At 44.5% G+C, this 12,443-nt stretch overlaps 3 protein-coding genes across 3 annotated transcripts; 1 reads left to right on the top strand and 2 right to left on the bottom strand.

The window, feature by feature from the left end:
• Positions 1-1,283: 1,283 nt before the first annotated feature.
• LOC102701808 (allene oxide synthase 1, chloroplastic) lies at positions 1,284-3,199 on the top strand. Its single transcript, XM_006651786.3, has one exon. The coding sequence runs from the start codon at positions 1,533-1,535 to the stop codon at positions 3,063-3,065; it is 1,533 nt and encodes a 510-aa protein (XP_006651849.2). The 5' UTR covers positions 1,284-1,532; the 3' UTR covers positions 3,066-3,199.
• Positions 3,200-5,066: 1,867 nt separating this feature from the next.
• Positions 5,067-9,117, bottom strand: LOC102712791 (proteasome assembly chaperone 2). The gene is made up of 8 exons (XM_006650587.3): positions 8,941-9,117; positions 8,661-8,826; positions 8,293-8,351; positions 7,371-7,489; positions 7,049-7,286; positions 6,853-6,976; positions 6,609-6,705; positions 5,067-5,409 (listed from the first exon to the last, which is right to left on the bottom strand). Exons 1-7 carry the CDS (start codon positions 8,998-9,000, stop codon positions 6,626-6,628), a joined length of 846 nt encoding a protein of 281 aa, XP_006650650.1. The 5' UTR covers positions 9,001-9,117; the 3' UTR covers positions 5,067-5,409; positions 6,609-6,625.
• Positions 9,118-10,837: 1,720 nt separating this feature from the next.
• Positions 10,838-11,455, bottom strand: LOC121053933. Its single transcript, XM_040522530.1, has one exon. It carries the CDS (start codon positions 11,271-11,273, stop codon positions 11,037-11,039), a length of 237 nt encoding a protein of 78 aa, XP_040378464.1. The 5' UTR covers positions 11,274-11,455; the 3' UTR covers positions 10,838-11,036.
• Between the last annotated feature and the right edge of the window lie 988 nt (positions 11,456-12,443).

Below are 12,443 nucleotides of genomic sequence, written 5' to 3'. Positions count from 1 at the left end.
TTCCCACTAAACACATGCGAAATGGGGAATGGGTTCCCTCCCTCTCACTCACCGACCAGATCGACGCCGGAATAATGCTGGCCTTGGCCTTCAACTCGTGCGAGTCACTGCATCTACCTACCGACCAATGCTCGCACACCCGAACAACCCGGCATCGCATCGTTTCTCTCTCCCGTCACTCTGATCACACATCGAGAAATATATGTAATCGTTAGATACCAAATCCGTTAAGCTGATTTCTTCTTGTTGTTACAAAGTACTGTCGGTTGATACGTAGCCTTGCCAGCTACCTCTGCGCTTGGTTGTGCTGAGAGTTAGCATAAGGCCGGTTCAGTTCGCGAAAAGAATTTTTTTATATCACGTCAGATGTTTAATCGGATATTGAATGGAGTTTTTAAAAAAATAAAAAAAATAAATTTCATAGCTCGACTAGAAACACGATTTGAATCCTTTGAACCTAATTAATTCGTCTTTAGCACATATGAGCTACTGTAGCATTTATGTGTAATCATGAACTAATTAGGCTCGAAAGATTCGTCTCACGATTTCTCATCAAACTATATAATTAGTTTTTATTTTCATCTAAATTTAATACTCAAATATTCGATGTGATGTTTTGAAAAAGTTCAAAGGAACTAAAGAAGCCGTAAAGGTTGACAAATATGATAGACAACCGTTTGGCTATCACAACTATAAATTGGAAACCGCTTAAAAACCAATTAAGTAAAAGAAAACTACATTTAAAATTAAATTTTATGCACCTATATATATATATAAATATTTGTATATATTTTTAAAAAAACACCATGTCCAGTAGTCTGTGAAACGTACTTGTAAAAGTTAAGAATAAAAATGTGCTAAAAGAACAAAGCGGTTGGTGCGTGTGTCAGTGATGTGTATATGTTCTCTTTTCTGATTAAAAAATAGTGCATATTGTACGTAGATCAGTACAGTACCTGCTCCCATACTTGGTACAGTACACGCCACTATGTACTGCTACACCGGGAGTGGTCTGCTGCCGGGGAGCTACTGGGCGGATCAAGTGGCCATCCATCCAGCTTTCAGTCTACCACCTTTTCCGACCAGCGCGTGCGGTGCGTGCTACACGTTCCGTGGCCTGTACCCATCTTCTTCTCCACGTGGTTCACCCATCGCCGGCACGGACCCCGGGCAGGAAAGCCACCGCCGGCCATCCCGCCGGCGGCCGCGCCAAGCGCCAGCTTCACACCGCCCGGTAAAACTAAGGAGACAAACCCCCACGTTTTCCCACTCGCACCACACGCGGCGGAGAAGAGAATACTAGAGTAGACTCGTCGCACCTGCTCGCCAACTCCGGCTGCGCGACTGCGTCTCCTCTCCACTTTTAAAAGGCAACGCCCGCCTCACCACCCCCACACGCTCGATCCGAGATTAAATTGCACGCGTACTGTTCGACGAATTTACACCACCTGCACCTGCACGTCGACTTGCAGTTGGAGCTAGCTAGATACTGCAGATTCCTAGCTAGGTGGTGGTTCGTCGGATCAAGGGGGATGGCCACGGCGGCGTCGTGCATCTCGTTCGTGTCGCCGGGGCGCGCCGCGGTGCGGCGGCAGACGCGGGCGTCGGCGTCGGCGTCGGCGACGGACAGGCAGGAGGTGGTGTCGCCGAAGCGGCGGCTGCCGCTGCGGAAGGTGCCGGGGGATTATGGGCCGCCGGTGGTGGGCGCGCTCCGGGACAGGTACGAGTACTTCTACGGGCCCGGCGGCCGCGACGGCTTCTTCGCGGCGCGCGTCCGCGCGCACCGCTCGACGGTGGTGCGGCTGAACATGCCGCCCGGCCCGTTCGTGGCGCGCGACCCGCGGGTGGTGGCGCTGCTCGACGCCGCCTCCTTCCCGGTCCTGTTCGACACGTCGCTCGTCGACAAGACCGACCTCTTCACCGGCACCTTCATGCCGTCCACCGAGCTCACCGGCGGCTACCGCGTGCTGTCCTACCTTGATCCCGCCGAGGCCAACCACGCGCCGCTCAAGACCCTCCTCTTCTACCTCCTCTCCCACCGGCGGCAGCACGTGATCCCGGGGTTCCGCGAGGTGTACGGCGACCTGTTCGGGCTCATGGAGAACGACCTCGCCCGCGTCGGCAAGGCGGACTTCGGCGTCCACAACGACGCCGCCGCGTTCGGCTTCCTCTGCCAGGCGCTGCTCGGCCGCGACCCGGCCAAGTCGGCGCTCGGCCGCGACGGGCCCAAGCTGATCACCAAGTGGGTGCTGTTCCAGCTCAGCCCGCTGCTCAGCCTCGGCCTCCCCACCCTCGTCGAGGACACGCTCCTCCACTCGCTGCGCCTCCCGCCGGCGCTGGTGAAGAAGGACTACGACCGCCTCGCCGACTTCTTCCGCGACGCGGCCAAGTCCGTCGTCGACGAGGGGGAGCGGCACGGCATTGCGCGGGAGGAGGCGGTGCACAACATCCTCTTCGCGCTGTGCTTCAACTCCTTCGGCGGCATGAAGATACTGTTCCCGACGCTGGTGAAGTGGCTGGGGCGTGCCGGGGCGCGGGTGCACGGGCGGCTGGCCACGGAGGTGCGCGGCGCCGTGCGGGACAACGGCGGCGAGGTGACGATGAAGGCGCTGGCGGAGATGCCGCTGGTGAAGTCGGCGGTGTACGAGGCGCTGCGGATCGAGCCGCCGGTGGCGATGCAGTACGGGAGGGCGAAGCGGGACATGGTGGTGGAGAGCCACGACTACGGCTACGAGGTGAGGGAGGGGGAGATGCTGTTCGGGTACCAGCCCATGGCGACCAAGGACCCGCGCGTGTTCGCGCGGCCGGAGGAGTACGTGCCGGACAGGTTCCTCGGCGAGGACGGCGCGCGGCTGCTCCGCCACGTCGTCTGGTCCAACGGGCCCGAGACGGCGGCGCCCACCCTGCACGACAAGCAGTGCGCCGGCAAGGACTTCGTCGTACTCGTCGCGCGCCTCCTCCTCGTCGAGCTCTTCCTCCGCTACGACTCCTTCGACGTCGAGGTCGGCACCTCCGCGCTCGGCTCGTCGGTCACCGTCACCTCGCTCAAGAAGGCCACCTTCTGACCGCCGGTCAAAGCCCCCGCCGTTCTTTCCCCCTATTCTTCACTAGTACTAGTATTTTAGCAGTATTGTTTTTCCCACTCTGATGTGTGAATCAGCCTGTACGGAAATGAAGTTGTAAGAGAATTTTCTTTCCTTACAAAATAGAAGACATTTTTCCCCCACAGATTTTGGGTGTCTTGACTCTTGAGATGTTTGTAAGCTTCCTGGTAAGATCAGGGAAGCTCCAGTGCTAGTTAAGCAAAATTAGTGCCACAATGCTAGATTAAGATTCCCTTAATCCAGAGTCGGTGATGGTGATGTTCATGTCATCATGTGCTTTTATTAGCCATATGGAGCAGGTGTGCAAATTATTGTGACTAATATAACAGGAGACCTACCCTCGTTGTACTGTGAATCAAACTTGACGCATACCATGCATAAATTCTGTATACAATTGTAGATAGCCAACAAATTGCTTTTGCGGTGGCGGCTAATTAGCTCCTGTGAGATCGCATTATGCATTAATGGCGATTGTTTAGAGATAAAGTGGATGCACAGAACGAAAGTGATCGGTGTGATAGTGCTCAAGCGACTAAATATTGCTTTATTTTCTCTCAGTGTTGAATGGTCGCCTTGTCCACTGTCAAGCCTGGCCTGCGATTCTGTGTGTTGAACTAGCCCGTGTGGGCACGCTGCCACGCTCCCGTTTAATTAACGAAAGTAAAAATTTTAGGTGGTACATCAAATATTTAATAGGATGTTAGAAGGGATTTTCGGACACAAATAAAAAAATAAATTTTATAGCTTGCCTAGCAACCACGAGATGAATTTTTTAAGTTTAATTAATCCATCATTAATACATATAGGTTACTGTACCATGTATGGCTAATCATGGACTAATTAGGCTTAAAAAATCATCTCACGATTACTCCCCTAACCGTGTACTCCCTCCGTCCCAAAAAAACCAACTTTTCGGTTTTTGTGTCGAGCATTTAACCATCCGTCTTATTTAAAAAATTTTCAAGAAATTTTAAAAAAATTAGTCACATGTAGAGTACTATTCATATTTTATCATCTAATAAAAATAAAATTATTAATCATAAAATATTTTTAAATAAAATGAAGAGTTAAACATTGTATTAAAAAATGAAAAGTTGATTTGTTTTAGGACGGAGGGAGTAATTAGTTTTTTTTCATCTATATATTTAATGCTCTATTTAGTTGTCTAGATATTTGATGTGATGTTTTTAGAAAAAATAAATTTCAGCGTACGACCTGCTTGTAGACCAAAGTTGCCTACAGTAGTGCCCAAGTGGCAAATGCATTGGTTCGTTCCTACAGGACCACCCCGGATTAAAAGTGTGTAGGGCCTATACCGGTGCGTATCATGTACCCTAAAACATATTGATCGAAAATCTTGTAATTTAGTATAAAGTATTACGGTTTTCTAGCCGTCAACCTGAATGACCATATATATATACACACCTATGACCCAATGACAACCCTGACAATCAACCTTGAGTAAAATAAAAGCAGGTTTGCAACTATCCTGACAATATTGAGTATAAAACAGGAGCACATGCGTTCTTACCTCAACAATATTTTTTTGCGAAGAATCTTTGTGTGCTTGCAAGTTTACTATAGGCAGTGTGTTCGCGAGCATTCACCCTCGGACTCGGCAGCTTGACTCAGGATGACCGCCCCCAGCTCACCTCGTTCAGCTATGCAAAACAGCAAATGAGATAAGATAGGAATAATACATTTCCTAGTCACAGATGCCTACACAGCTTAAAAAAGATGCAATCATTCTTTACCTTGGTTACCAGAGGGCAACGAAGATGGGCAGGCAAATGGGCATCACCTTCTCAATTGCCTTGCCAACAGTCTACCTTTTGGAAGCAACTTTCCCATAAAGCGGTGCGCACTAGCACAATACAGATTCTTCCCCCACATCAAAATCAATCCCACCAAAATGCAAAACGGCAATTGCTGCCGGATAGAACCACCACTCGGGGTTTGGAATTCCACAATCAGCTTCACATGGAAAGCTGAAGAACGCCACCAACTGAATTGACATATATCTGGTATTTTGTTACCACAGCTATCCGTCACATAAATATCCAACTAATTATTTGTAGGTACAAGTACAATCATGCCCTTATAATATAGCCGGGCAACTGAATCTTAAAAGAAGTACAATCATGTCACGAGTTCAGCAAGAAAGCTGGAATTACATTTTTGTCACTTGACGTAAACCATTTGATACTTATCACCTTCCTGTAGATTTCTGGCACAACCCCTCAGCCCTCATGCTAAAAGTTCAACATTCTCAATTCTAAATACGTGCTAATGACAGCAACCTCACCTATCAAATCGTGCAAAAAGGACTTTATTAGCCAACCAAAAGTTGCAAATAATAATATAAAAAAGATGATTGAAATCAGGGTCCACACATTTAGCAACACAACAATAAAAAGGGAGGTGACACAAGCTCAAGTGGATGCTAAGAAAACCATACTTTCAACCAATTAACTATTTCAGTTAATTGACCTAGCATGCTGCTAAGAAAGTATCAACAAATTACTATTGGCGAGTGATTATCTGTAATGCTAAACTTGAGTCCTGATTGCTAAAAGGATCATTCTGAGAAATTTTTAGGCTTCAGTGATGCAGAAGGCATAAAACATTGCAGTATAGACTGATATGTTTCTGTCTAGATCCAAGTGTAGCTTTGTTTAACATCGTGAGCCGCATGGAATAATGTGTTACTGGTCCACTACAGCTGACATATCAAGGCCTTGTAACAGTCTTGTTATTGTCATAACAATGGTCTAATAACTATCAAGATTATGAAAACCATTTACAAATTGTACTGATAGTTACTACTAGGGCCCTGATGTTGATTAGGAGTTGTTACTAATTTCATAAATCGTGATACTGTAATAAAATTGTGCATGTCCAAGGTCAATAGTGGCCGCCTATCTGTCAAAAACCAGTTATGAACCAGGAAACCTTAACCATTTTCTTCCAATACAAAAGTATTCGAAAGATGTAGTTCTTCCATAACAGGATAACTCAATCAGAGTTTAAAAAATGCAAACTTTCATGATAGGATTATCTTGGATTACAAACTTTTCATTCGAATCATTCCAACCTGTGCAGCAAAGATTTTTTTTCACAGAAGAGCAGCAATGATTTTAAGATGCATACAATAATGGTACCTAGATTATAGTTTTCTAACAATAAAAACCATCCTAAGCCAAAAGTGTATGACTAAGTTAATCTACTGGTAATCAAGAGAACAAAAGTAAACCCCAAGTCTTTCTATGGTGGGTTTATGATGCAGGTAGTCTAACGAGAGAATTCTCTATATGTTTCTAGGGAGATTCATACTCTAAACTCCACAGAGGCATTTTGGTTTATTGGATGCAAATTGGTATCATAAAGCAATTGAGGTGATGTGACATTTCCTTAGCATTCTTTTGAACTCAAATTTAAAAGATAAAAGATTTGAAATTTTGTGGTAACACACCATGATTACATATTATGGATTCAATGACTTACTAGATAGGTCCTCATGCCTAGAAAATAGAGAGGTCAGGTGGTGGTCCATATACTGATTTCCAAGACAATGGAATAATCCATCCATTGGGCCCGTTTCCTGAAAATTTACAGCACTATTTGTATAAACAGGAACCCAAAATCTGATCACAGAATATTGATTACTGATAGTCCTAACGAAGGAAGGTAAGGCAAATTAACAACAGTCAATAAATGAATGACTAATAAACTTGACATGGAAATGTACCATGGAACTGCTCTGGGTCTTTAGCAACAAGTTTACATACTGCATCAGCCAACTGGAAAGATTCTGGCATATTGTCCCCTTCTGAGCAGTAGCATAGTACACAAGTAACTTTCAAACCTTTGGCCTGTAATAAAATGATGAGACATTAAACATATTACAGCAGTGACCTCAAATGATAAAATAAAATCAATCAGACCTTGCAGGCAGAGAATAGTGCTGCAAATGGCAAGCTTGAGTAGTAATCATTTATCGTCATCTCATCAGGATCACCAGCCATATCTTCTGAAAGATCACCACCCTCAACTAGGCTAGCAAGAAACCTCCACCTTCGTTGAGCTGGATCATATTCTTCAAGCTTCTTCCAGCCTAACTTCTCACAGTTCGGATCAGAACCATCCTCATTGCAACTCGAAAGGTAATACACTTGCATATCACTACATGATAAAACAATTAATAAGAATGAAAGGTGCAATCTAATCCTAAAAGAGAGGATACGTGAAGCTATACATTTCAATTACCTGGATGCATCAATTACCCTTCTCTTGCCTGAATCTAAACTTGACAGGATAACAACATGGTCTTTCTCAATGCTGCTTATAAAATTAGCAACATTTTTTGCAAATGAAACCACCATCCCCTGAAGCAGCATAAAAAATTAAAAGGTTATATATAGGTGAAGACTGCAAACATCTTATAGGTAATAGGACTACCAACTACCACAATTCCAAACAATGAATTTTGGTCTAAGCATCACCTCAACTCTAAGTTTCACCCCCATCACACCTCTTTAACGAAAAGGCCAATAGATAAGTAACTGGATTTTCTCTAAATCAATTCAGAATACCAAATGTGCTATGTAAATTTAGTTCACAAGGAACCAACATCCAAGGGACAGATGTTAGTGTAAGAAATGTAATGTGCGATGTACAATAAAAGGAAGATGACTCTATAATTTCAAACAGATGGAGAACATTTTTCATATTATAAGTTAAAATATGGTAGAGCACAATATTCTGTAGCAAATTTGCAGCAAAGAGCGCAAACTTTCAATGTCCTGTAACAAAATTTTTCCCTCTTCTTATATGCATGATTGAAAGAACCTCGATGCATGTGCAACAAGGTCCACATGATTATCTAACTACATGAATCATAATTTCATATAGCCCAATGTTTTCAAATCGGAAAGTCAAGTCTAGTAGCTTCGGTACCGATTATGATGACTGATCATGACTATATCTCACCTAATCAGGTGGCTTTCCGACTAATTGTGGTTAGAATCAAGTCACCTTAGTACTGATTAGGACAACTAACCATGACTAATCGTGATTAGTCCAACATTGATATAGCCACATAAGCAAATGAAAAGTGTCTCCAAGTACCATTTGAGATTTGTAAAAGTTAAAACAGGAAAAATTGTGGCAAATAGGTACAATAACATACTGTAATGATTGGAGATCGTTGCTGAATGAAAGCCAGCCTATGGGATGAAGATTCATAAGCTGCAAAGAAAAAGAGAGAGAAGGTGAGTAGGCATTGTATTCCAATTATTCACGCACTAAATAGTACCATGCGGAAGAATGGTACACGGTTATTCTCTTAGACCTGAAGAAGGCAAATTAAGTACGTGTGTACATAGCAGAAAGTGTTCACGCTGGACTATTACACATTTCATCGAACAGTTGGTGTGCATAGCGGAAGGACTACAAATCTACCGAGCACCGTCACTGACACTGGCACAATCCAATCCATCAAGCTTCCAACTAGCATAGCACATTAGAAGTTTTAGAGCAAATGATCGAGTACCTAACCTTCTAGCGCGAGCGCAAGGTCGCCGACGGCGTCGGGGCCGAAGGCGTCGTTGCCGGCGCAGGGCAGCACGGAGGGCTCGTCCAGGTACGCCACCCGCCTCGCCCGCGACGACGACACCAGAAGGTCGACGGCGAGCTGCCCCACGTTGCCGATCGAGAGCGCCGGCTGGGCATTAAAAAAAAAACGGATCACCAACCCGCGTCAGGAGCCAGTGAAGGCAAACCAATTCCAACGAACGGGAACCGGAGAGGGAGGAGAGGTTTAGGGCGAACCGCGTACCAAGATGAGGGTGGAGCAGTCGGGCGAGAAGGACTCCCCCTCGACGACGGCGTGCTCCATGGCGGCGGCGGCGGCGGCGCTTGATCCGTTCAAAACTTGGGCGAGAAGTTGAAGGGGCTCGAGCGGGCTGGCGATGGAGGCAACGGATGGGAAGAGGGGGAAGGGGAAAAGACGAGAAGAACTACACCACCGCTCCTTGCGTGGTGGAGACTGGGATAGTTTTTTCGTTTCGTTGTGGGCTCGAAATTGGGCCGTAATTTGCTTCTTGCTAGCCAGTAAAAATGGGCCGAATTGGCTGTAACCTGGCCTGGCCCAGTAATATCTCCCAACTAGCCCAGTAATGAAAACCAGAGGATCGGTTAAGACTTAAGAGCACACGATCGCTCGTGAAAAAAAAGTTTAATTAGATCCATGCATTATAATTTTACCTGTTTTGAAATATGCTATTACTATTCAACTAATCGTAAGGATGCCATTATAATTTCAAAACTATTCGAAATATGTCATTACAAAAAAAATTTAGACCAAATTGCCCTTTGCACCTACAAAGGATGCAGTGAATAGCATATGGGCAATCAGTCCAAAGTTTTTTAAAAAATGCACTAAAAGGGTACGGAATGATATATTTTAAATAGTTCTAAAATTATAATGGCATCCTTATAATTAGTCAAATAGTAATGGCATATTTTAAAACTAGCAAATTTATAATGGCATAGATGTAATTAACAAAAAAAAGATAAAGCGTATATTGTTTCATTTTGCACCGGGTTTAGTATGCACTTTTGCTTTACATCAGGTAGATTGAGATAAGTTTTGCTTTACAATAGCTTGTGTCATATAACTACTTAACTAGAGGTAATTATTGTAAAATATGAGTGAAACTTATGAAACCTTTTAAATTTAGACTATGTTTCATAAAGTTATATTCAGATTGTATAAGATTTCATAAAATTTCTATAGATTTGATGGTTTGCCCTATTATTAACTGCAACTTATCTTAATAAAACCTAGTGTAAAGTAAAGGTATATGTTAAATCTTATGCAGTTTAATTTTAAAAAGGATAAAGAGGGCAAGAAAGTTGAAATGAATCCACATGCGGAGTAGCACTTACAGCGCAACCGTAATAACTATGGTATTTATCTGTTGTTGGTTATCGTGGCTATCACAACGAAGCTAGAAAGTTGGTTGATTGATATCACTGCTATCAGGTTACACTAATTTTACTTGATTTTAGGTGTCGTCATTATTGGTTAAACAATTAAACCATAGATTTTGCCGTAATACGAACTCTACTGCCCCCATGAGTGTACAGTAGCTCCGCCTCTGTCTCTCAGTCTTATGGAGTCCATGAGAATGGATAACCCATTTAGAACCGGGAAGTTCAAAGTTAGTTTGTTCAAAATTCAACGGTTTTCATCAAGCAATAGTAATGACTATCAACAAAAAGCCGCTGGAGGACCAAAACGCTCTTCGTTGTCAGGCCATATATTCGATTACAGAGCATGTTATCTATCATGTCCACCTGATCACGTCATCCTAAGAAGATCCAAGATTCCTAGTTACAGATTCTGTTCCTAAAGCATACTTCCTCTGTCCCAAAAAAACGAATTCTTCGGTTTCCGTGTCTAACGTTTGACTATCCGTTTTATTTGAAAAATTTTCAAAAAATTAGTCACACATAAAGTATTATTCATGATTTATCATCTAATAAAAACAAAAATATCAATCGCAAAAAAATTTTAAATAAGACGATAAGTCAAAAATTAAAGGTAAAAAGTGAAAAATTGGTTTATTTTGGGACGGAGGGAGTACTACTAGGCATCGGCTGATAATGGCAAGGTTTGAAGTAAGAGCAGCCACGGCAATAAAATCAGATGGGACATCAAACAGAATACATCAGAACCAGCACTTGTGCTGCAAATATTAACAAACGAATTGACTCCAAATTTCAAAGATACAACCCATATAAATATATAGTACAGTTGACGCAAATAGCTAGCCATAGTGTTATTATATACAGAGAACGTATATACAGTCGTATACACTTCTACCAGCCCCATTTTACCGGCGAAACCCAGCCAGCGAGCGGCGTGCGTCACGCAGGGGCGAAGCGGTCCATGAGCATGCACACGGTGACCTCGGAGTCGGAGAGCACGACGCTGCTGTCCCTCCTCCTCGTGCTCTCCTGCACGGCGCCACCCTTGCCGCTCTTCCCGCCCTCCCCCTCGCTCATCTGGGCTCGCCGGCCGACCCCGGCGTCGGCCGCCGGTGCCGCCTCCCGGCCCCCCATCTTGGCGAACTCCCCCAGCCAAACTCCGACCAGGCGGGCCATCGGTTAACTTCCTAATTCACGCTCCAACGGAAGCTCCTGGGCTTAGCTCACTTAGACTGGTTGCTTTTGCTGTCTAAACCGCGGGGCGCTGGGGCCTCTACTTATACGCGCCCGGCCGGCAAGCCGGGAGAAGACGGGAAGAAGCAACGTGTCTACTTGCTATACGTGATGTGAGCGCGCGGGGAGAGGAGGGAATAGTCGTGGAAAGCTGCGGGGTTTCGGCCGCCTCTCTTCGGTTCGGGTTAATTGGAGGGAGGAGGAGGACCACGCCGCGCGCGCCTTCGTCGCATGTGACGCGCACGGCGACGCGCATCGAGCGAGATCGTGTGGTGTGGGTGGCTGAGCAGCGCGGGGGGATATACCGGTTGGGTTCCCCGCGATCCCGCGCCGAGAGGATGCGGAGATGCCGCGCTGCGATCTCTCTTGGCTCCGCGCGCGGCACCCGCCCGCACCGCCGTATTTGATTCGGCGAATCACTGAATCAACCCGCGGCGACGTTACTATACGTTATTATCGGTGGAGTGACTACTTCGTGAGGTGCAGGAACGTCGTTACGTCAGGGTCGCGGGTTGTGGGTTTGTTTGGAATAACGGTGTGCCAAAACTGCGGGAGCATCGAAGAACATCCATGGTATTGGTAATGGCACGTGCCGATAGTTTCAGAATCAGCTAGACACACACCCCGTTCTGAGGCCCCCTTGAACTATACGAGTTATGGAGAATTTGTTTCCTATATGAAATAGTCATATGAAGCCATTTGAATCAAATAATTGATTTCAACCAATTCCTTTGGAATTCATGTGTACTTCCTTCGCTTCGTAATGTAAGACGTTGTAGTTCCATCTATTGATCAATATATACTATACTGTTTAAATATATATATATAGAGATTCATTATCATCCATATAAATTTAGATAATATTAGAAAGTTTTACATTATAAAATATAGGCAATAATGAGCTATTCTCTAGAGAGATTTTTGAAGAAAATAAGCATGAGTTTTATCTTATTTTTTGGTTTTATTTTGTCTAATTCTTGTGTTCTAAATATTTTATATGTTTTGAAATCCTATAAAAATTCAACGTCTATGACATTTCATTCGTATGGTTTTTTTATTCATATGATTTTCGCAATCATATGTTTTAAAGTGACCATAAAATAAGATACCACA

The sequence above is a fragment of the Oryza brachyantha genome, chromosome 3, assembly GCF_000231095.2.
Source record: "Oryza brachyantha chromosome 3, ObraRS2, whole genome shotgun sequence".
NCBI lineage: Eukaryota > Viridiplantae > Streptophyta > Magnoliopsida > Poales > Poaceae > Oryza > Oryza brachyantha.
Note: the sequence above shows the minus strand (reverse complement) of the source record. Positions and strands in the feature narration are given on the sequence as shown.

Bases quoted from the DNA above. Each gene is read 5' to 3' on its own strand.
- LOC102712791 (XM_006650587.3), bottom strand. From the start codon at position 9,000: ATGGAGCACGCCGTCGTCGAGGGGGAGTCCTTCTCGCCCGACTGCTCC. The intron at 8,827-8,940 runs GTACGCGGTTCG...TTTAATGCCCAG, and splicing joins ACTGCTCCACCCTCATCTTG to CCGGCGCTCTCGATCGGCAA. The intron at 7,490-8,292 runs GTATGTTATTGT...ATGCTGCTTCAG, and splicing joins AACGATCTCCAATCATTACA to GGGATGGTGGTTTCATTTGC.
- LOC102701808 (XM_006651786.3), top strand. From the start codon at position 1,533: ATGGCCACGGCGGCGTCGTGCATCTCGTTCGTGTCGCCGGGGCGCGCC.
- LOC121053933 (XM_040522530.1), bottom strand. From the start codon at position 11,273: ATGGCCCGCCTGGTCGGAGTTTGGCTGGGGGAGTTCGCCAAGATGGGG.